At 54.6% G+C, this 23,992-nt stretch overlaps 1 protein-coding gene across 7 annotated transcripts; it reads left to right on the forward strand.

Annotated features, from left to right (window-relative positions):
- Positions 1–1,036: 1,036 nt before the first annotated feature.
- On the forward strand, positions 1,037–23,992 carry PRX (periaxin). 7 transcript variants are annotated; one of them, XM_032248748.1, is made up of 8 exons: positions 1,037–1,130; positions 9,806–9,849; positions 9,933–10,031; positions 10,158–10,283; positions 15,165–15,321; positions 19,124–19,320; positions 19,950–21,188; positions 21,297–23,992. In XM_032248748.1, exons 1-8 carry the CDS (start codon positions 1,088–1,090, stop codon positions 23,790–23,792), a joined length of 4,401 nt encoding a protein of 1,466 aa, XP_032104639.1. In that variant the 5' UTR covers positions 1,037–1,087; the 3' UTR covers positions 23,793–23,992. The 7 variants fall into 7 exon arrangements, with proteins under 7 accessions (XP_032104639.1, XP_032104637.1, XP_032104641.1 ...); XM_032248746.1 differs by having other exon boundaries at positions 19,950–21,170; positions 21,210–23,992; XM_032248750.1 differs by having other exon boundaries at positions 19,950–21,125; positions 21,444–23,992.

The raw sequence follows: 23,992 nt of genomic DNA on the forward strand, positions 1-23,992 counted from the left end.
CGAGATGTTTCAGTCACACAGTGTCCCCAGCACTATCCAGCCTGGGACTGGGCACCAGACCAGGTGCTCACTGAGTGTTTGCTGACGGTGAATGAAGGCCTGCTCCGTTTTTCACCTCTGGTCCTTTGCCCACGTCTGTCCCTCTGCCTGGAGCCCCCTTCCCTTCTATTTTCCTTAGCTCCCTTCTCCTCATTCTTCCAGTTTGACTTCATTATTATTATTTATTGTTATTATTTTGAGACAGAGTCTCGCTCTGTCGCCCAGGCTGGAGTGCAATGGTGTGATCTCAGCTCACTGCAACCTCTGCCTCCAGGCTTCAATAGATTCTCCTGCCTCAGCCTCCCAAGTAGCTGGGATGACAGGTACCCGTCACCACACCCGGCTAATTCAGTCTGACTGCAGGTGTCACCTCCTGCAGGATCCTTTCCTGAGTCTGGCCCCTCCCTGCTGGGGTGGAGTTAGATTTGTTGATGTCCCCAGTACCCAGCAAAAGACCTGCCACTAAATAGGGCTTGTGTTTGTTGAATGAATACAAGAACAGAAGAACGTTTGCATGAATCAATGAAGGAGAGAGACTGCAATGAGGTGAGGGTCTCCACAGGCCCGTCGGGAGCCCTGACCACGCCATCCCTTCCACCCCTCCCGGGAGAAGGGCTCTGGCTGGCTTCTGGCCACACCCCAATCCTTGGTTGCTGCCAGGCCTGGAAGGCATTTCCCAGAGCTCAGCACATTCCTGCCTTCCTCAGTGGCTGAGAGTGGGCAGGGGGCATTTCAGAGAGAAGGGAGGGAGGCCCCCGGCATTCCAGGATCCTGCCATCCTGGCCTGGAACTCCATGCCCTCTAAAGTGGGCCCCAACCCCTTGGTGTGAGATGGGGGACCGGTGTGCAGAGGGGCCACAGTGTGTGTGAGGGGCGAGGGTGCCCACAGAGGCCAGGGCTTGGTGTCTGTGCCTGGCTGGACAATGGGGCAGAAGCTGCTGACACGCGCTTTGGGGGTAATCCCCCAGCCTCAGCCCAGCGCAGGCCTGGGGCCTGGGTTCAGAGAGCGACGGGCTTCCGAGGCAGCAGCCGGGTGGGTGCCAGGGGCATGTGGGGGTACCTGTGCTCCCTGTGCCGCCCCCCGGGGTCTGGTGAGTCAGGGGGCTGGGCCAGCTGCCAGCTGGTGGGGGTGAGCCTGGTGGCCTTGTCTTGGGAGTCAGGCAGGTCTGGGTTCAAATCTGGACCGCTGCCAATGACCAGCTATGGGTGGTCTTGGGAGAGTCACTTACCTTCTCTGAGCCTCCTTGTCTGCAAAGTGGAAGAGGCAGAAGAGCAGTGGGGTTTTTGTGGTCCAGGACAGGGGTTGGACCCCAGCTCCACCACCTCCTGGCCACATAGCTATAAATTGGGCATAGCCAGGTGCTGTGACTCACGCCCGTAATCCCAGAACTTTGGGAGGCTGAAGTGGGAAGAACCGCTTGAGCCCAGGGGTTCGAGACCAGCCTGGGCAACATGGTGAAACTTTGTCTCTACAAAAAAAATACAAAAATTAGCTGGGCACAGTGGTGCACGCCTGGAGTTCCAGCTACCTGAGGTGGGGGGTGGGGGTGGGGGTGAGCCAGGAGGATTGCTTGAGCCCAGGAGGTTGAGGCTGCAGCGATTCATCTAGTCCAGCCTGGGTGACAGAGCGAGACCCTGTCTCAAAAAAAAAAAGGGCATCAGGAGCCCATTTTACACCCTTGATTCAAAAGCAGGGCTTGAGCGCTGAGCATGGTACTTAGTATGTTATGTGTTCCCCTAAACAGCAACTGCATTAGACAGAGAACGGGGAGTTCCCTGTGCCCAGTCTCACTCAAAAAGGGCCAAAACCCCCCAGCAAGAAGAGCCAGCTGCCTAACTTGCGTGAAGAAGAAGAATACCAAATACCTATTAGTAGCCCTCATTCTGTGTCAGGCTTTGTTTGACATTTTCAGTCTCTTTCAACTCATTTAATCTTCACAAAGAACCCATGAGGTGGGTACTTTGACTATCTGCAGAGAAAAGCTGTGCCTTGCAGCAGGTCGCCCAGCCAGGAAGTGGTCGAGCTGTGATCCGAACTCAAGCTGACAGGGAGAGGGAACGGGAGGAGTTTACAGGCGAGGCCCTTGGCCAGCCCCAGGTCCTGGAGCCGGGAAACAGTGGGGCTGGGGGAGTCCTGACTCTCCAAGTCGAGGAAGCCAACATGCAAATCCTTGAAGCTGAGCTCATGGCAGAGGTCTCGGCCCAGGCGAGGGAGAGGTGGCTGGTGGCTGTCCCGTGGTCCCCACCCCTTGCGGAGGGCTGTAGCTGGAGGAGGGGGATGTTTGTTTCTCCACCACCCACCCCCTGGTGACGTCACACCTCCGCAGCCAATGGCTGGGGTTTCTCTCTCCTCCCCCTCCCCATTCCTTTTCCCCCCAAGCCTAGGGCTGGGGCTGACAGACTGACCAGGAGCTCTCGAGGTGCCTGGAGGCCCAGCGGTAAGAGATCAGCCGGCCAGTCCCCTCCCTGGCCAAGCTGAGACACTGTGGGAATGAGGTTCAAGGTCCCTCGAAGTGTTGGGAAGGGTTCTGGGAGGGGGTCTGTGGGCTCAGGAAGCTGTGTGGTGTAGGTGTTAAAGGTACAGACTTTGGAGCCAGGGGTTCAAATCTCCTTTCCTCTTCTTTCTGGCTGTGCAGCCTTGGGCAAGACACTTAATCCTCGGTGCCTCTGCTTCCCCATCCCTAAAATGGGCTGATGTCAGGAGGCCACTTCACAGGGCTGGTGCCAGAGTAATGAGTTGCTGCTTTTTTTTTTTTTTTTTTTTTTTTAAACAGAGTCTCCCTCTGTTGCCCCGGTTGGAGTGCAGTGGCGCAATCTCGGCTCACTGCAACCTCCGCCTCCCGAGTTCAAGCAATTCTCCTGCCTCAGCCTCCCGAGTAGCTGGGACTACAGGCGCCCGCCACCATGCCCGGCTAACTTTTGTATTTTTTATAGAGACGGGGTTTCACCATATTGGCCAGGCTGGTCTCAAACTCCTGACCTTGTGATCCGCCCGCCTCAGCCTCCCAGAGTGCTAGGATTACAGGCGTGAGCCACCGCGCCCAGCCGAGCTGCTGCTTTTAAAGAGCTAAGGTAGCCAGGCATAGTGACTCATGCCTGTAATCCTAGCACTTTGGAGTACGAGGCCCAGGAGTTCGAGACCAGCCTGGGCCACATAGGGAGACCCCCATCTCTACAAATATATATATATTTTAAATTAGCGGGGCGTGGTGGTGCATGCCTGTGGTCCCAGCTACTCTGGAGGCTTAGATGGCAGGGTGGGTTGGGCCCAGGAGGCCGAGGTTGCAGTCAGCTGTGATCACACCACTACACTCCAGCCTGGGTGACAGAGTGAGGCCCTGTCTCAAAAAAAAAAAACCCCAAAAAACAAAAAAACAGGGCTGGTCGCGGTGGCTGAAGCCTGTAATCCCAGCACTTTGGGAGGCCGAGGTGGGTGGATCACGAGGTCAAGAGATCGAGACCATCCTGGTCAACAGGGTGAAACCCCGTCTCTACTAAAAATACAAAAAATCAGCTGGGCATGGTGACACGTGCCTGTAATCCCAGCTACTCAGGAGGCTGAGGCAGGAGAATTGCCTGAACCCAGGAGGCGGAGGTTGCGGTGAGCCGAGATCGTGCCATTGCACTCCTACCTGGGCAACAAGAGCGAAACTCCGTCTCAAAAAACAAACAAACAAAAAAAAACCAAAAAACAAAAAAACAAAACAGAGCTGGGGCAGGATGCCTGATACCTGGGGTGGGTCCCTGGAGTAGGGTGCTAGGGAGGCAGCATGGATCCTGTTGGTGGGGGGCTGGTGCCTGAGCTGGGTTTTGTCCCCCAGCCAAAGCTCCCCTTCGGTAGTGAGGAAAGTGGGGGCCACTGAGGAGCAGAGGTTGGATGTCAGACACTGTGAGATGCGCAGCCCTCTCCCTCCATACTCTACCCGTTGCTGCCAGAGATGAGTTTATATTAATTTTTTTTTTAAATAGAGATGGGGTTTCACCATGTTGGCCAGGGTGGTCTCGAATTCCTGCCCTCATGATCTGCTCGCCTCAGCCTCCCAAAGTGTTGGGATTACAGGTGTGGGCCGCCACACCCGGTCGAGTTTATATTAATTGAGCACTTACAATACATGAGAAATATTCTAAGCACCTGTTGTTCTCTCACAAATCTTCAAAGCCATTCTTATTGGCTCCATTTTACAGATGGAGAAACTGAGGCCCCAGAGATGGAGGATCTTGCCCATGTCCTCATACCTGGGAAGTGCTGGAGCAGGGACTAACTGAGGCAGCCAGAGGCCACCGCCTTAACTTCCCCTGACCCCCTAGATGGCCTCGGGTAATGTTTACAGGCCTGGACGAGTCAGCTCAACTCCCGGAGCCTCATTGCTGTGGGAGATCACGCTGGTGGTGGGGGAAAGCTGAGGCTCTGAGCAGGCAGGGTTCCCAAGTGAGGCTGGTGGCAGTCACCAGGGAAAGAGAGCCAGAAGGGCAAAGCCCTCAGCCGACCCCTTAGCAGTCTCCAAGTGACAACCCCTCACTCCCAGCTGCTCTGAAGGGCGTGAGTCGCATCTGAAATGGATATCTCAGTTGTACCCACTCCAGGGAGATGTTACAAAGATTTAAGGAGCCAAGACAGAAAGGATCTTACTTAGCACATAGTAGGTGCTCAAGAAATAGGGACCCTGGGGGTTCTGAAAGCTCTGGCATGTGCCAGGGTCACACCACAGCAACCGCCCAAGAAATAGGCTGCTGGCATCTGGAGTGTCTGCCTGGTCTCACTAGCTCTGCCCCTAACACAAGGCAGCGATCCCCCCACCTCCCCTGTGCCTCCCCGCCCCTCCCTCCCCTGCCTAGTGGGATAGGCAGAGCTGGGAACACAGAGTCCTGCCTGAGGGTTTCCTTCCGAAGCTGCCCCCACCTTACCCCAGGAGCTGGGTACGTGGCTCAGGAAGGGCACAGCTGGGCTAAATATAACCTGGGCTGGGTGCCTGTCCCAGACAGGGATGAAGAAGGAGGGCACTCTCTCTTGTCCCTGCCCTGCCTGGACTTCCTGTGCCAGGCTCCTGGCATGACCCTCAGAGCCACGGGCCTGGGACAGAGAGCCTGAGACCCAGGAGACCCAGTCCTCTACCACCTACAAGGTCCAGGCTTCTCGTGCCCCAGCTCAGGACTCTGCTGCGTCTCAATCCCGGGGAAGGGACTGAGCTCGCTTTTGCACCTGGCCTCAAGTCCCAACTCTGTCACCATGATCACCGGTCTCTCAACTCTCAATGACTCATCAGTTAAATGGGGTCCCACGAGGCCAAGTCTGTAACGGGCCTGCCTGGCCCAGGCCTGGCACCTCACCTGGGTATGTTTCTAGCACCAGCCCCCTCCTGCCCAACCCAGCTCCTGCTCCAGTGCTCAGAGGCACCAATGCAAACTAAGGGCACAGCAGGGGTGAGGGGCAGGCACAACAGGGGTGAGGGGCAGGCACAGCAGGGGTGAGGGGCAGGCACAGCAGGGGTGAGGGGCAGGCACAGGTTCTAGGGCTGCTGCTTCTTACTGGGCAACCCCTCTGTGAGCCTCAGTTTCCATCCCTCTAACACCCACGACATCCAGGGTGATTTTGAGGCCTATGGGTGCCAGCACAGGACCCAGTTCAGAGGAAATGCCCTCGACATGGAAGACAAGATCTTAGTGCAGGGACTGGCTAATATGAATACTAACCACTCAGTATGAATACTAACCACTCACTATGAATACTAACCACTCAGTATGAATACTAACCACTCAGTATGAATACTAACCACTCAGTATGAATACTAACCACTCAGTATGAATACTAACCACTCAGTATCAGTACTAACCACTCAGTATCAGTACTAACCTCTCAATACACATCAGTTGTTATTATGATGATTGTCCAGCTAAAGTGCTGGAGCTTCATTTTATTTTTAATTTTTATTTTTGAGACAGAGTCTTCCTCTGTCACCAGGTGCCAGGCTGGAGTGCAGTGGCACAATCTCGGCTCACTGCAATCTCCGCCTCCCGGGTTCAAGCAATTCTCCTGCCTCAGCCTCCCAAGTAGCTGGGACTATAGGCACGCACCACCACACCCAGCTAATTCTTGTATTTTTTAGAAGAGACAAGGTTTCACCATGTTGGCCAGGATGGTCTCGATCTCTTGACCTTGTGATCTGCCCACCTCGGCCTCCCAAAGTGCTAGGATCACAGGCATGAGCCACCGCGCCCGGCCCATTTATTTTTTTTTAAACAGAGTCTTGCTCTGTTGCCCAGGCTGGAGTGCAGTGGCATGATCTCAGCTCATTACAACCTCCACCTCCTGGATTCAAGCGATTCTCCTGCCTCAGCCTCCTGAGTAGCTGGGATTACAGGTGCACGCCACCACACCTGGCTAGTTTTTGTGGTTTTAGTAGAGATGGGGTTTCACCATGTTGTTCAGGCTGGTCTCAAACTCCTGATCTCATGATCTGCCTGCCTTGGCCTCTGAAGGTGCTGGAGTTACAGGCGTGAGCCACGTGCCTGGCCTGTGCTGGAGCTTTTAGACAAGTTCAAGTCCTGGCTGAGCCTGAGAGGGACAGGGGGCTCAGAGGGGATCCCAGGGAAAGACACAGAGACCAGGACTCCTAGGAGATCCAGAAAGAAGCCCTCTTACACTGTGGGGGGAGTGGGTGCTGTGGGAGTGTTGAGGGATCCCCATGCCCTCTGTCCTGGCCAGTGATGGGCTATGAAGGGCCATTGTGTGGCCAGGGTGCGTGGGCAGGGGCGGAATGCGACTGAGCACAGCAGATGGGCCATTGTGTGAGGGAATGTGCCGCGTGAGGCCTGACCTTTCCCTGTGCAGTAGGGGTTGGCGGCTTGGCATGCCAGGTGGGGGCTGTGAGGACAAGCCCAGAGTCGGGGGTTGGGGGAGACAGTATTCATCTCCATTTCCCCAGATGGGCCTGGCGGGTTGCTGCATGCGAATTTCAGCTTTGCCTCCTCCTGGCTGTGCTGTGAGGCTGTGAGTAAGTTCTCTTGGCCTCTCAGGAAACGGCGTTTTCCAAGGTGAGGTAGAAGGCGAAGGTCTTAGCACAGCGACTGACAAATACTAACCACTCAGTACCCATCAGTTATTGTTATTAGCCAGATAAAGGGCTGGAGCTTTCAGACAAGTTCGAGTCCTGGCTTGGCCATGTGTGACCCGGGCTAGTGACATCCCTGTCCCCAGCCTCAAGTGGCTCTCTGTAATGGGCTCAGTTGTAACTGATCACACAAGGCTGTGCTGAGGGCCACTTGCAGTGGTGCCTGTGGGGCACTTGACACAAGGTCAGGACCACAGGAAGTTTTTTTTTTGAGGCGGAAGTTTTGCTCCTGCGCAATGGCGAGATCTCAGCTCACTGCAACCTCTGCCTCCCAGGTTCAAGGGATTCTCCTGCCTCAGCCTCCCAAGTAGCTGGGATTACAGGCGCTGCCACCATGCCTGGCTAATTTTGTATTTTTTGTAGAGACAGGGTTTCTCCATGTTGGTCAGGCTGGTCTCAAACTCCTGGCTCCAGGTCATCCACCTGCCTCGGCTTCCCAAAGTGCTGGGATTATAGACGTGCGCCATAGCACCGGGCCAAGGAAGTTGTTAGTTATAATAATGGTATGCTGGGTGCAGTGGCTCATGCCTGTAATCCCAGCACTTTGAGATGCTGAGGTGGGTGGATCATCTGAGGTCAGGAGTTTGAGTCCAGCCTGGCCAACATAGCGAAACCCCATCTCTACTAAAAATACAAAAAGTAGCCAGGTGTGGTGGCAGGCACCTGTAATCCCAGCTACTCGGGAGGCTGAGGCAGGAGAATCACTTGAACCCGGGAGGTGGAGGTTTAAGTGAGCCTAGATCATACCATTGCACTCCAGCTTGGGTGACAAGAGTGAAATGCCATCTCAATGAAAAAAAAATGAAAATAAGAATAATAGCAAGTATTTATAAAGCACCTGCCAGATGCCCGGCCCTTCATACTTATTAACTTATTAACTCATTTGATCCTTGGAACAGCCCCGCAAGGTAAGCGCTCTTATTCTCCCCATTATTATTATTATTATTATTATTTTTTTTTTTTGAGACAGAGTTTCGCTCTTGTTACCCAGGCTGGAGTGCAATGGCGCGATCTCGGCTCACCGCAACCTCTGCCTCCCGGGTTCAGGCAATTCTCCTGCCCCAGCCTCCTGAGTCGCTGGGATTACAGGCACGCACCACCATGCCCAGCTAATTTTTTGTATTTTTAGTAGAGACGGGGTTTCACCATGTTGACCAGGATGGTCTCGATCTCTTGACCTCGTGATCCCCCCGCCTCGGCCTCCCACAGTGCTGGGATTACAGGCTTGAGCCACCGCGCCCGGCCTATTCTCCCCATTTTATAGACAGGTAACTGAAGCACAGAGAGGCGCTGTGATCTGCCCACTGGGAGTACATGGGACTGGCTATAATTATTTTATAGTGTTGGGAGGCTGAGGTGGGAGGATCGCATGAGCCCAGGAGTTGGAGACCAGCCTGGGCAACCTAGGGAGACCCCATCTCTACAAATAATTACAAAAATTAGCCTGGTGTCACTGGGTGTGGTGTCTCATGCCTGTAATCCCAGCACATTGGGAGGCCAAGGCAGGCAGATCACTTGAGGCTAGGAGTTCGAGACCAGCCAACATGGTGAAACTCCATCTCTACGAAAAACACAAAATTAGCTGGGCATGGTGGTGCATGCCTGTAATCTCAGCTACTCGGGAGGCTGAGGCAGAAGAATTGCTTGAACCTGGGAGGCGGAGGTTGCGATGAGCCGAGATTGCATCATTGCACTCCAGCCTGGGCAGCGAGAGCTAAACTCTGTTGCAAAAATAAATAAATAAATAAAGTAAAATAAAATAAATACAAAAATTAGCCTGGCATGGTGGTGCGTGCCTGTAGTCCCAGCTACTTCAGGAGGCTGAGGCAGAAGAATCACTTGAACCCAGGAGGTGGAGGTTGCACTGAGCCGAGATCAGGCCACTGTACTCCAGCCAGGGCGACACAGCGAGACTCTGTCTCAAAAAAAAAAAAACAACTGGCTGGTGTTGTGGCTCACACCTGTGGTCCCAGCTACTCAGGAGCTGAGGTGGAAGGATCACCTAACCCAGAGATCGAGACAGCAGTGAGCTGTGATTGCACCACTGCACTCCAGCCTGGATAACAGACTGAGACCCTGTCTCAAAAAGCAGGGGTTTTTTAGTGAATTTGCCCCCCTCAGTTGGCCAAAATCTTTGGCACAGAGGCTCTGCTGCCAGACAGGCCTTGGAGTCAGTTTTGGCTTTACCATGTGTTGTCCAGCTGTCATCCTGGGTAAAGGTCTTTTGAGGCTCAGTTTCCCACCTGTACCATGGGGATAGGGTATCAACAGAGCACAGGCCGCGCGCGGTGGCTCATGCCTATAATCCCAGCACTCTGGGAGGCCAAGGCGGGTGGATCACCTGAGGTCAGGAGTTCGAGACCAGCCTGGCCAACATGGCGAAACCTTGTCTCTTACTAAAAATACAAAAGTTAGCCGGGCATGGTGGTGTGTGCCTGTAATCCCAGCTACTAGGGGGGCTGAGGCAGAAGGATCGCTTGAAGCAGGGAGGTGGAGGTTGCAGTGAGCTGAAATTGTGCCACTGCACTCCAGCCTAGGCAACAGAGCAAGACGCCATCTCAAAAAACAAACAAACAAAAAACAGAGCGCATCAGGGTCAGGCACTGAGGAAGCCATCGGTGGGTGTTAGCTGGTAACACTGCTCACCTTCTTCTCAGAGCCCCGGACTCAGGAGGCCCAAGGAGCTAGAGACGACCCTCAGGTGAGTGCTGGCTGGTGCCAGATGCCCCTCCCCACCCCTCCCTTGCCTGCCTGGAGCTTCACATTGTGGTCTTTCCCTGGCAGGCAGCAAGAACCCCGCAGAAGGGCGTGAGCCCCGCAGACAGCAGTGCGGCACCTCGGGCTGGGCTCCTGTTAGGAGGGAGTGCCTGTGCCCAGGCAGCGGTGAGAGGACAGCTGGGGTGGCGGCCCTTCCCCCCTTCCCATGCTCACCCTGCTCTTTCCCTGTAAGCGCGGCCTCCACCTCTCATCCCCTCCTGGCCTCAAGCCTCCACCGCTGTCTTCCCGCAGGCTCAGAGGCAACTGCTCCATGCGGAACTGAAGCTGGTTCTGCAGCAGAAAGGAGAGAGGACGCAGGAGCCTGGGGTGCAGGTGCCTCCCAGCAGCACCATGGAGGCCAGAAGCCGGAGTGCTGAGGTGAGTGCCCACAGGTCCTGCAAGGCGCACTTGAGGGCAGTGGGGAGGCACAGACTAGGGCAGCGAGGAGACAGTTTCTGGCCTCTCTGTGCCTCAGTCTCTCCATCTGTGAAGTGGAAATAGTAACAGGGTCCATTTTATGGGTCACTGTGAGGGGAAGAAAATTAACATGTAATGTCCTTAGTTAGTGCAGTGTCTGGCACAGACGAAGACTCAAAGCAGTGAATTCATTGGCACATAAAGGAGCTAAATTAATAAGAAGCTAGGGCCAGGCGCGGTGGCTCATGCCTGTAATCCCAGCACTTTGGGAGGCCGAGGCAGGTGGATCATGAGGTCAGAAGTTCAAGACAAGCCTGACTAACACGGTGAAACCCTGTCTCTACTAAAAATACAAAAATTAGCCAGTCGTGATGGCGTACACCTATAATCCCATCTACTAAGGAAGCTGAGGCAGGAGAATCTCCGGAACCTGGGAGGTAGAGGTTGCAGTGAGCTGAGATCGTGCCATTGCACTCCACCCTGGGGGACAGACTGGGACTCCATCTCAAAAAAACAAAACAAACAAAAAAATAATAAGGAGCTAAAGAAAATCCAGCAGAAACCCTTAATCAGAAGAGGCAGTATCTGCCAGGTGCAGTGGCTCGGGCCTGGAATCCAAGCACTTTGGGAGGCCGAGGCAGGAGGATCGCTAGAGCCTAGGAGTTTGAGATCAGCCTGGACAACACAGGGAGACCCTGTCTCTACCAAAAAATAAATAAATAAATAAATAGCCAGCTTTGGTGGTGCATTCCTAGCTACTCAGGAGGCTGAGGTGGGAGGATCACCTGAACCCAGGAGGTTGAGGTTACAGTGAGATGTGATCGAACCACTGCGCACCAGTGTGAGTGAAAGAGCAAGATCCTGTCTCATTAAGTCTCCTGTGTGGAAAGAATAAATAAGAAAAACAGGCCGGGCATGGTGGCTCAAGCCTGTAATCCCAGCACTTTGGGAGGCCAAGGCGGATGGATCACGAGGTCAAGAGATCGAGACCATCCTGGTCAACATGGTGAAACCCCGTCTCTACTAAAAATACAAAACATTAGCTGGGCATGGTGGCGCGTGCCTGTAATCCCAGCTACTGAGGAGGTTGAGGCAGGAGAATTGCCTGAACCCAGGAGGCAGAGGTTGCGGTGAGCCGAGATCGCGCCATTGCACTCCAGCCTAGGTAACAAGAGTGAAACTCCGTCTCAAAAAAAAAAAAAAAGAAAAAAAAGAAAAACAAAGTTAAAAAGACCCTGTCTCAAAACAAAAATATATATATAGGGCATTTAATGTAGGGGTTAAGGAGATGGGCTTTGACCCATGGCTCAAATCCCAACCATACCACTTCAGCTTTGTGGCCCTGGGCAGATGATCTCACCTATTGGAGCCTCAGTTTCCCTATCAGTGAAATGGAGGTAATGGGGCTGGGCATGACAGCTCATACCTGTAATCCCAGCACTTTGGAAGACTGAGGCAGGCAGCTCACTTGAGGTCAGGAGTTCGAGACTAGCCTGGCCAACCTGGTGAAACCCTATCTCTACTAAAAATACAAAAATTAGCCGGGCATGGTGGTGCACGCCTGTAGTTAGTCCCAGCTACTCAAGAGGCTGAGGCAGAAGAATCACTTGAACCCAAGAAGCGGAGGTTGCAGTGAGCCGAGATCGTGCCATTGCACTCCAGCCTCGGGGGTGCAGTAAGACTCTGTCCCCCCAAAAAAAGAAAAGAATTTAGGTAATGATTTCCACCTCTGAGAACTCATGCTTGAGCCATTTGCACAGAGTCTGGTGCTGAAGAAGCCTCTTTGAATGGCAGGTGCTGTCACTGTTGCTGAGATAATGCACTGGCATTGACTGTGCCTTACTGTGTACCAGGCACAGAGCGGGTCTATGCTTACAGGGGCCAAGCTGAGGTTGGGGGTTGAGCGCCAGGAGTTCTCTGGATACAGGATGGCCTATGGGTTCTGGGTCACAGACCTAAGGTTGCAGTCCAGCCTCTTCCCTTGCTTCAGGGCATTCGGCAAGTCACTCTACCTCTCAGGGCCTCAGTGTCTTCCTCTGTGACTGCCCATGAAATGGGCATCAAAATCTCATGAAATGAGATCCTGCATTCTGGTTCCATGGCTCACACCTGTAATCCCAACACTCTGGAAGGCTGAGGCCAGATGATCGCAAGCTCAGGAGTTGGAGACCAGCCTGGGCAAAACGGTAAGACTCCGACTCTTTTTTTGAGATGGAGTCTCACTCTGTGGCCAGGCTGCAGTGCAGTGGTGCAGTCCACCCACCAAGGCCTCCCAAAGTGCTAGGATTACAAGCATGAGGCACCACACCTGCCCTCCGACTCCTACAAAAAGAAGGAGATCCTGCACATACAATGCTTAGCCCAGGGCCTGCTGAGCCAAAGGGTGGTAATGGTGCTCATGCTGCTCCCTGCAGCCCCAGCCACAACTCTTCTTACCCACATTGCCCTGCTCAGCCCCCTAGTCCTTTAGGGCCACTGCAGTGGGGCATTTGGCCTAGACCTGCTTTCCCTCTAAGTCCTGGGCTCAATTCCAGTCCATGCTGGCCCTGATGCGCTGCCTGTGACAGCGTCTTCTCAGCTCCCTGCTGCTGCAGGCCTCAGCTCACAACATGAACCTCCTGCCAGTATACCTATGCTACCCTACTTTACAGCAGGGAAGTGGATTCAGAGAGGGCAAGATTCTCCCTAAGACATACAGCACATTGGATTCCTAGACAGAAACCAGGTTTATTGTTGCCTTTTCTGGGAAGCCCTATTGTGAAGCCCGCAGTGGCTTCTGGGCCAAGTCCAATCGGCATCATTTACTGTGAATACCAGGAATGCCATGTCTGCCAGTCCCGTTCATTACCCACGCAGCCCCCGCTTCACTGGATTCCCTCTCCCGTGGGTGTTTCGCAGGTCTTGGGGTCACTGAATTTACAATAGAGCACATTCTCACACACATTCAAGCCTGCAGGGAGGCAAATCCCACTCCCTGTCCCCCGAATCCCAGACGGCATGAAGGTCCAGCCAGCCCATTCCTCAGAATCCCATCCTCAACTCTTCTCTTGTTCTGCTGTTATTTTACTTATTTATTTATTTATTTAGAGACAGAGTTTTGCTCTTGTTGCCCAGGCTGGAGTGCAATGGTGTGATCTTGGCTCACCACAACCTCTGCCTCCAGGGTTCAAGTGATTCTCCTGCCTCAGCCCTCCCAGTAGCTGGGATTATAGGCACGTGCCACCATTCCTGGCTAATTTTGTATTTTTAGTAGAGATGGGGTTTCTCCATGTTGGTCAGGCTGGTCTCAAACTCCCAACCTCAGGTGATCCGCCCGCCTTGGCCTCCCAAAGTGCTGAGATTACAGGTGTGAGCCACAGCCCCCTGGCCTATTCTGCTGTTATTAAAGCCCCTTCCCCATAGTTCAATCCAGCTTATAGAATATAGGTCTCGGCAGAAAGTTAACATCGATATCCAGGACTTGAACTCAGATCCAGAACAAGTAGACTTAACATTTATAGAAGTCTCCACTTTAAATACACAAAATATACACTCTTATCAGTACCACATCACACCTATTTACAAGTTTAAATGAAATATTGGTTGGCTGTTTGTTATTTTCTTCCCTCATTTTTTTTTTAAAGTCTCTATTATTATATACAATTACAGGCATCCGCATTTTTAGACCACATTCTAGCCCGGGCAATAAAGAGCACCCCTGTTCTCTCTCCCTCTTCCTTTTCCTCTTTCTTCTTCTTCATTCTTTTTTTTTCTTTTATTCTTTCTCTTTCTTTCTTTCTCTCTTTCTTCTTCTAAAAATAATAATAATAATAATAATATAGGTCTCGAGGCCAGGTGTAGTGGCTCATGACTGTAATCACAGCACTTTGGGAGACTGGGGGATCTTTTGAGGCCAGGAGTTTGAGATCGGCTTGGGCAACACAGTGAGACCCCGTCTCTAAAAAATATAAAAATAAAAATTATCTGGGTGTGGTGGTGCCTGCCTGTGTTCCCAACTACTTGGGAGACCGGAGCGGGAGGATTGCTTGAGTTTAGGAGGTGGAGGCTGCAGTGAGCCATGATCACACCACTGCACTCAAGCCTGGGGACAGAGTGAGAGACCCTGTCTCTTCCCACAAAAAAAGAATATGGGTCTCCACCCCAGCTTCAAATAACTCCTCATAAACTCCGGCCACACTCCTCTCCTGTCTTTGGCAGGCTTCTACACCCCCGTCTAGCTCTTCCAGGCCTGCGCTCTCTTACCCTTCCTACTAGCACTGACCTCCCCGCAGCCCCGCCCTCCCGACCTGACCACGCCCCCACGATCCTGGTCCCGCCTCTCAGTCACAACTTCCCTCCAACCCCCTCTGACGCTGTCCCTCCCCTTACAACCCCGTCTCTTCTCCTAACCTTTACCGACTGCAGCTCTAGGGTCCTAGAGAGGCCAGCCGGCCCGCGGAGCTGTTTAAGCGTTCCGCAGGTCCGAGAAAGCCAGCCGTCCGCGGGCTTGCTTTAAGGGGGAGACGCCGGAGTGGGTGTGCCCCGACGTCCTGCGAGGCAGCGCCAAGGGGCGTGTGCCCTGAGGACCCGCTGAACAGCCACTTCTGGCTGGGCGTGGTGGCTCATGCCTGTAATCCCAGCACTTTGGGAGGCCGAGGCGGGAGGATATCTTGAGCCTAGGAGTTCGAGACCAGCCTGGGCAAAGTGGCGAGCCACCCCCTCCGTCTTTAAATATATATACACACACATATATATATAATATATGTATATATGTATATGAGACACCATTGAGCGCCATGGCGGGCGCTGGGTGAGGTCCAGCCTTACAGCCCCCCCAACGTGACACATCGCCGCCCTTTGCAGGAGCTGAGGCGGGCGGAGTTGGTGGAGATTATCGTGGAGACGGAGGCGCAGACCGGGGTCAGCGGCATCAACGTAGCGGGCGGCGGCAAAGAGGGAATCTTCGTTCGAGAGCTGCGCGAGGACTCACCCGCCGCCAGGAGCCTCAGCCTGCAGGAAGGTGGGCGGGCCCGGGACGTGCGGCGGGATCAACCTGCGGGGGCGGGGTTGCAAATCTGCCCAGAGTCCAAAGCGAGGCTGAAACTGACCAGGGGATGGGGGCGTGACCTGCGACCAGGAGGCGGGGTTAAGGACTTGGGGCAGGGCTTTGCTTACTGGTTTCTTTGCAAACTCCGGAGGTTCACTGGGTGCGAATCCCACCTCCCCCGTTTACTAGCTTGTGATCTTTCTGTGCCTCAGTTTTCTCATTTCTGAAATGGGACTTATTTTAGTATGGGGTTATTATGTATTGTAGATTAAATGAGTCACTATGTGAAAACACTTAGCACATAGCTAAGTGGCACATAGTGCTTAACTACGTGAGTGTTAGTAAATGTTTTTGTTGTTGGGACAGGAGAAAAGGGTGGAGTGAGCCATTTGGAGGAGTTGGGAAGAGGAGCTTTGTAAGTGAGGGATGTTTTGGGAAACATGGATGAAGCTGAGGTGATTTATTCATGAAACAAATATTTATTAGCGCCTTGTATTTCAGACATTATTTTAGGTGCTTGGCGTCAGCAGTGAACAAAATAGTGAACAACAGTCCCTGCACTTAGAGAGCTTACATTCCAGGGGAGAGAGACATATTTAAGCAAGTTAAGTAAAATACCTAGTAAGTTAGAAGGCAATATGTGCTACAGTTGTCAAGGAGGGCAACAAAATGTGCTTTTTTTTTTTTTTTTTTTTTGAGATGGAGTCTCGCTCTGTTGCCCAGCTGGAGTGCAATTGCAATGGTGTGATCTCGGCTCACTGCAATTTCCACCTCCTCGGTTCAAGTGATTCTTCTGCCTCAGTCTCCTGAGTACCTGGGACTACAGGCGCCCACCTTTTGTATTTTTAATAGAGACAGGGTTACCCCATATTGGCCAGGCTGGTCTCAAACTCCTGACGTGGTGATCCTTCCACCTTGGCCTCCCAAAGTGGTGGGATTACAGGCATGAGCCACCGTGCCCAGCTACAGCTGCATTTTTTAATGGGGTGGGCTTGGCTGGGTGCAGTGGCTCATGCCTGTAATCCTAGCACTTTTGGAGGCTGAGGTGGACGGATCACCTGAGGTAGAAAGTTCGAGACCAGCCTGGCCAACAGGCGAAACTCTGTCTCTACTAAAAATACAAAAAGTAGCTGGGCGTGGTGGTGGGCGCCTATAATCCCAGCTACTCTGGGAGGCTGAGGCAGGAGAATTGTTTGAATCCAGGGGACGGAGGTTGCAGTAAGCCGAGATGGCACCACTTCACTCCAGCCTGGGTGAAAGAGCAAAACTTCAAACTCCATCTCAAAAAAAAAAAAAAAAAAAAAAAAAAAGAATTGTGGGCTGGAAAGGGCAAAAAGGCTGAAGGAGGTAAGGGAACAAGCAATGAGGCCATCTGGAAGAGGGAATAGCCAGCACAAATGCCCCAAGGTGGGAGCATGACTAGCTTGTGGGAGGAACAGTGAGGAAACCACTGCCTATGCAATTGAGTTAGTGAAGAGGAGAGTAAGAGAGGTCAGAGAGGTAATGGAGGGCATTTTTTAGAGGGTTTTATAGGACTTTCGATTTTGTTCTGTGAGGGCTGTGAGCAGAGGACAAACATGAATTGACTGCTGAATTGCTGCATTAGCAGTAGAATATGGCCAAGCATGGGGTGGCTCACACCTGTAATCCCAGCACTTTGGGAAGCCAAGGTGGGAGGATTGTTTGTGCCCAGGAGTTTGAAGCTGCAATAAGCCATGATCACAGCACTGCACTCCAGCTTAGGCAACAAAGCAAGATTCTGTTTTAAAAACAAAGTGAACATCAGCAGCAGCGGCAGCAACAACAACAACAAAACAGTAGAATATATGAGGGCATGGTTAGGAGCAGGGAGACCAACAAGGTGACTACTGTGATTATCCAGGTAAGAGATGAGGATGCTCTGGACCAAAACGTTTTGGAGGTGAAGAGAGAACATACATATGTGTGTGTGTATATATATATGTATTTTGAATTCTGGATATATTTTGAAGGAGGAGCTTTGAGGACTAGATATTGGGAATGATGTGAAAAGTTTCAAAGATGGATCCAGGGATTTTTTTTTTTTTTTTTTTCTTGAGGCAGGGTCTTGCTCTTATTACCCAGGCTGGAGTGCAATGGCACGATCTTGGCTTATTGCAACCTCTGCCTCCCGGGTTCACGCAATTTTCCTGCCTCAGCCTCCCCAGTACCTGGCTTATTTTGTATTTTTAGTAGAGCTGGGGAGGGGGGCAGGGGGAGTTCACCAGGTTGCCTGGGCTGGTCTCAAATTCCTGACCTCAGGTTATCCACCTGCCTTGGCCTCCCAAAGTGCTGGGATTACAAGCATGAGCCACTGCGCCCAGTGGATCCAGGAATTTTTGACCTGAGGATGGAGTTGCTGGTCCCTCAAAAGGAACACACTGAGGCTAGTACTCATTTGGAGAAGAAAGTCCAGGAGTGAGAGGTGTCGTGCTGGACACCCAGGTGGAGATATGATGGAGATGTTGGATGTGAGTCTAGGGTGGAAGGGAGAATCCTGGGCTGGAGAGCGATGCTTGGGAATTCTTAGCAGATTTATGATCTTTAAACTCCTCAATCTGGATGAGCTTCCCAAGAATTCCCAACGGATGACTTGAGCATGTAGACAGAGAGGAGGTCTGAGGCCTGAGGCATGGGGCAGCGTGTCTTTAAGAGGTTATAGAGGCTGGGTGTGGTGGCAGAGGCCTAAAGTCCCAGGTACTCAGGCGGCTGAGGTAGAAGGATCACTTGAGCCTTGAAGTTCAAGGCTGCAGTGATTTGTGATTGCACCAGTGTACTCCAGCCTGGGCAAAAGAGCAAGATCTTGTCTTTGAAAGAAAAAGAAAGTGGCCCACACCTGTAATATCAGCATTTTGGGAGGCTGAGGTGGGAGGATCACTTGAGCCTAGGAATCTGACACTGGACTGGGCAACATAGTGAGACTGATTTTTTTTTTTTTTTTTTGAGATGGAATTTCACTCTTGTTGCCCAGGCTGGAGTACAATGGCATGATCTCGGCTCACTGCAACCTCCACCTCCCAGGTTCAAGTGATTCTCCTGCCTCAGTCTCCAGAGTAGCTGGGATTACAGGTGCCTGCAATGACACCCGATTAATTTTGTATTTTTAGTAGAGACAGGGTTTCTCTGTGTTGGTCAGGCTGGTCTCGAACTCCCGACCTCAGGTGATCTGCCCGCCTCGGTCTCCCAAAGTGCTGGGATTACAGGCATGAACCAACGTGGCTGGCAACCTTTCTCGTGGGAGAAATAATAACATATTTGTATGCTGATAAGAATAATGTAGATGAGAAGAACAATTGATGATGTGGGAAGAGGAGAGAATTGCTGGAGGATGTACCTAAGAAGGCGGTGGAGGGATTGCCCTGAACTAAGAGTGGGGTTAGTTCATCCCCAGGAACAGTAAGGAGAGTGGAGTGAGTAAATCGCCGCAGGAGAAAGGGGGTGAACAGTGTGGGAGCTTCTGGAAGTTCTCTTCTGATTCTGTTCTCTTGATAAAAGAAGCAAAGTCAGTCTCTGAAACATAAGGATGCATAGGGGAGCGACAAGGTGACCGGCTTGACCCTAGTGGGAGCGGCTTTGTTCCTTGCAGGGGGCGGGGCTAAGGTTGTGGGGCGGGGCCGGCGTAATTGCAATTCAATCTTGCGCTGGGGATTGGAGAGGCTAAAATTTGGGGCGGGGCCTCACCGCGGGGGCTCCGTGCAAGTGGGCAGGGCTAGACCGGGAGATGCCCACGTGCTTCGCACCTCCACCTCGCCCGCAGGAGACCAGCTGCTGAGCGCCCGAGTGTTCTTTGAGAACTTCAAGTACGAAGACGCACTACGCCTGCTGCAATGCGCAGAGCCTTACAAAGTCTCCTTCTGCCTGAAGCGCACTGTGCCCACCGGGGACCTGGCGCTGCGGCCCGGGACCGTGGCCGGCTACGAGATCAAGGGCCCGCGGGCCAAGGTGGCCAAGCTGGTACGCGTGCTTAGCCCGGTCCCAGCCCTGGACTGCCCCAGCGATCCCATCTCTGCGCCGTGACCCCCATTCCCCGCCACCATGGGCCAGCCTTGCCCTCTGTCTTGTCACTAACCCAAGCTAATCCCACTCTCTGCCCCTTGCTCTCTGCCCCTAAACTCCTCCCCCGGGAGGGGCATTGACCCACTCCAGCCCAGGGCCCTCACCCATCTTGGAGAGGCGTCCCCACCATCGGATCCAGGCTTGCTAGGGGTCCTGAACCAGGGAAGCCAGGTTCCAGCCTGAGTGTGGCCCAATTCCTGCTCTGCTGAGTCACCCTGGACAAATTTCTTTCCCTCCCTGGGCCTCAGTTTTCCCATCTCGAGAATGAGGATGTTGGGGAAAATCCTGGATCAGGAGCTAGAAGTCTTGGGTTCACTCCTGTTGACTCATTTGGAGATTTTAGATGGCTGCCTGCCTTCCTGGGCACTCATGGTGAAATGACAGGCAATAAGTGGGGATGGTGCTTGGGGGACACAATACTTGACCTAGCACATCCCTGGCCTGGCCTAATACCAGGAGGGGTTCTTCCTGTCCACTCCCAGCCACCCACTGTCCCACCGCCTCCTGCCTCTCTCCTCTCTCCCCAGAACATCCAGAGTCTGTCCCCTGTGAAGAAGAAGAAGATGGTGGTGGTGCCTGGGGCTCTGGGGGTCCCCGCTGACCTGGCCCCTGTTGACGTCGAGTTCTCCTTTCCCAAGTTCTCCCGCCTGCGCCGGGGCCTCAAAGCTGAGGCTGTCAAGGGTCCTGTCCCAGCCGCCCCTGCCCGCCGGCGCCTCCAGCTCCCTCGGCTGCGTGTACGAGAAGTGGCCGAAGAGGCCCAGGCAGCCCGGCTGGCTGCCGCTGCTCCTCCCCCCAGGAAGGCCAAGGTGGAGGCTGAGGTGGCTGCAGGAGCTCGTTTCACAGCCCCCCAGGTGGAGCTGGTTGGGCTCCGGCTGCCAGGGGCCGAGGTGGGTGTCCCCCAAGTCTCACCCCCCAAGGCAGCTCCCTTAGCAGAGGCAGCTGGTGGCTTTGCCCTCCACCTGCCAACCCTTGGGCTTGGAGCCCCAGCTCCGCCTGCTGTGGAGCTCCCAGCCATGGGGATCCAGGTCCCCCAGGTGGAGCTGCCCACCTTGCCCTCACTGCCCACTCTGCCCACACTTCCCTGCCTGGAGACCCGGGAAGGGGCTGTGGCAGTTCCCACCCTGGATGTGGCAGCACCTACTGTGGGGGTGGACCTAGCTTTGCCGGGTGCAGAGGTGGAGGCCCGGGGAGAGGCACCTGAGGTGGCCCTGAAGATGCCCCGCCTTAGTTTCCCCCGATTTGGGGCTCGAGCGAAGGAAGTTGCTGAGGCCAAGGTAGCCAAGGGCAGCCCTGAGGCCAGGGTGAAAGGTCCCAGACTTCGAATGCCCACCTTTGGGCTTTCCCTCCTGGAGCCCCGGCCCACTGCTCCTGAAGCTGTGGAGAGCAAGCTGAAGCTGCCCACCATCAAGATGCCCTCCCTTGGCATCGGAGTGTCAGGACCCGAAGTCAAGGTGCCCAAGGGACCTGAAGTGAAGCTCCCCAAGGCTCCTGAGGTCAGGCTTCCAAAAGTGCCGGAGGCAGCCCTTCCAGAGGTTCGACTCCCAGAGGTAGAGCTCCCGAAGGTGTCAGAGATGAAACTCCCAAAGGTGTCAGAGATGGCCGTGCCGGAGGTGCGGCTTCCAGAGGTGCAGCTGCCAAAAGTGCCAGAGATGAAACTCCCAAAGGTGTCAGAGATGGCCGTGCCGGAGGTGCGGCTTCCAGAGGTGCAGCTGCCGAAAGTGCCAGAGATGAAGGTCCCTGAGATGAAGCTTCCAAAAGTGCCTGAGGTGAAACTCCCTGAAATGAAACTCCCGAAGGTGCCCGAGATGGCTGTGCCTGATGTGCCCCTGCCAGAAGTACAGCTTCCGAAAGTCCCAGAGATGAAGCTCCCTGAGATGAAACTCCCTGAAATGAAACTCCCGAAGGTGCCCGAGATGGCTGTGCCGGATGTCCACCTGCCAGAAGTACAGCTCCCGAAAGTCCCAGAGATGAAACTCCCTAAAATGCCCGAGATGGCTGTGCCAGAGGTTCAACTCCCCGAGGTGCAGCTGCCAAAGGTCTCAGAGATGAAACTCCCCAAGGTGCCTGAGATGGTCGTGCCCGATGTACACCTCCCAGAGGTGCAGCTGCCGAAAGTCTCAGAAATAAAAGTCCCTGACGTGAAGCTCCCGGAGATAAAACTCCCCAAGGTGCCTGAGATGGCTGTGCCCGATGTGCAGCTCCCTGAGGTGCAGCTGCCGAAAGTGTCAGAGATTCGGCTGCCGGAAATGCAAGTGCCGAAGGTTCCCGATGTGCATCTTCCAAAGGCTCCAGAGGTGAAGCTGCCCAGGGCTCCAGAGGTGCAGCTAAAAGCCGCCAAGGCAGAGCCAGCAGAAGGGATGGAATTTGGCTTCAAGATGCCCAAGATGACCATGCCCAAGATGACCATGCCCAAGCTAGGGAGGGCAGAGTCCCCATCACGTGGCAAGCCAGGCGAGGCGGGTGCTGAGGTCTCAGGGAAGCTGGTAACACTTCCCTGTTTGCAGCCAGAGGTGGATGGTGAGGCTCATGTGGGTGTCCCCTCTCTCACTCTGCCCTCAGTGGAGCTAGACCTGCCAGGGGCCTTTGGCCTGGAGGGGCGGGTCCCAGCCGCTGAAATGGGCAAGGTAGAGCGGGCAGAGGGCCCCAAGTTGGCAGCAGGGGTCAGGGAAGTGGGCCTCCGAGTGCCTTCTGTTGAAATTGTCACTCCACAGCTGCCCACTGTGGAAGCTGAGGAAGGGCGACTGGAGACAATGGAGATGAAAGTCAAGCCCTCTTCCAAGTTCTCCTTGCCCAAGTTTGGACTCTCGGGGCCAAAGGTGGCCAAGGCAGAGGCTGAGGGGGCTGGGCGAGCCACCAAGAGGAAGGTATCCAAGTTTGCCATCTCGCTCCCCAAGCCTCGGGTAGGGGCTGAGGCTGAGGCCAAAGGGGCCGGAGAGGCAGGCCTGCTGCCCGCCCTCGACCTGTCCATCCCACAGCTCAGCCTGGATACCCACCTGCCCTCAGGCAAGGTAGAGGTGGTAGGGGCTGACCTCAAGTTCAAGGGGCCCAGGTTTGCTCTGCCCAAGTTTGGGGTCAGAGGCCGGGACACTGAGGCAGCAGAACTGGTGCCGGGGGTGGCTGAGTTGGAGGGCAAGGGCTGGGGCTGGGACGGGAAGGTGAAGATGCCCAAGCTGAAGATGCCCTCCTTTGGGCTGGCTCGAGGGAAGGAAGCAGAAGTTCAAGGTGAGCGTGCCAGCCCGGGAGAAAAGACTGAGTCCACCACTGTGCAGCTTAAGATCCCTGAGGTGGAGCTGGTCACGCTGGGCGCCCAGGAGGAAGGGAGAGCGGAGGGGGTGGTGGCCGTCAGTGGAATGCAGCTGTCAGGGCTGCAGGTGTCCACAGCCAAGCAGGTGGTCACTGAGGGCCATGAGGCAGGGCTGAGGATGCCTCCGCTGGGCATCTCCCTGCCCCAGGTAGAGCTGACTGGCTTTGGGGAGGTGGGTACCCCAGGGCAGCAGGCTGAGAGTACAGCCCCTTCAGCAGAGGGCACAGCAGGCTACAGGGTCCAGGTGCCCCAGGTGACCCTGTCTCTGCCTGGAACCCAGGTTGCAGGTGGAGAGCTGTTGGTGGGTGAGGGTGTCTTCAAGATGCCCACTGTAACAGTGCCCCAGCTTGAGCTGGACGTGGGGCTAAGCCGAGAGGCACAGGCAGGCGAGGCGACCACAGGTGAGGGTGGGCTGAAGCTGAAGTTGCCCACGCTGGGGGCCAGAGCTGGGGTGGGGGGCCAGGGTGCTGAGGAGCAGCCCCCAGGGGCCGAGCGTACCTTCCGCCTCTCACTGCCCGATGTGGAGCTCTCACCACCTGGGGGCAACCATGCCGAGTACCAGGTGGCAGATGGGGAGGGGGAGGCTGGACACAAGCTCAAGGTGCGGCTGCCCCGGTTTGGCCTGGCTCGGGCCAAGGAGGGGGCCGAGGAGGGTGACAAGGCCAAGAGCCCCAAACTCAGGCTGCCCCGAGTGGGCTTCAGCCAGAGTGAGACGGTCACTGGGGAAGGCTCCCCCAGCCCCGAGGAAGAGGAGGAGGAAGAGGGCAGTGGGGAAGGGGCCTTGGGACGCCGGGGCCGGGGCCGGGTCCGCTTGCCACGCGTAGGCCTGGCGGCCCCTTCTAAAGCCTCTCGAGGACAGGAGGGCAATGCAGCCCCCAAGTCCCCCGTGAGAGAGAAGTCCCCAAAGTTCCGCTTCCCTAGGGTGTCCCTAAGCCCCAAGGCCCGGAGTGGGAGTGGAGACCAGGAAGAGGGTGGATTCCGGGTGCAGCTGCCCAGCGTGGGGTTTTCAGAGACAGGGGCTTCAGGCCCAGCCAGGATGGAGGGGGCTCAGGCTGCGGCCGTCTGAAGCCTCTGGGCAGATGGAGACTCCCTTCTTGCCTTCCTTTCTCCTCCCCCACCCCCGCTGTTGTGTGTGTGATAACTAGCACTAACCCTAAGAGGGCCAGGAGGTGGGCGACTGACCAGGGCTAGTGGGGAGGCCTACTCCTCTCACTGGCAGGGGTGTGTGTATCCCACAAGCCACGTGAATAAAGTAATCCGGAAGTA

This window comes from Sapajus apella, unplaced genomic scaffold, assembly GCF_009761245.1.
Source record: "Sapajus apella isolate SASKATOON/1434 unplaced genomic scaffold, GSC_monkey_1.0 scaffold68, whole genome shotgun sequence".
Taxonomy (NCBI): Eukaryota; Metazoa; Chordata; class Mammalia; order Primates; family Cebidae; genus Sapajus; species Sapajus apella.

Bases quoted from the DNA above. Each gene is read 5' to 3' on its own strand.
- PRX (XM_032248745.1), top strand. From the start codon at position 1,088: ATGTGGGGGTACCTGTGCTCCCTGTGCCGCCCCCCGGGGTCTG. The intron at 10,032-10,157 runs GTGAGAGGACAG...GTCTTCCCGCAG, and splicing joins GTGCCTGTGCCCAGGCAGCG to GCTCAGAGGCAACTGCTCCA. The intron at 15,322-19,123 runs GTGGGCGGGCCC...CCTCGCCCGCAG, and splicing joins GAGCCTCAGCCTGCAGGAAG to GAGACCAGCTGCTGAGCGCC.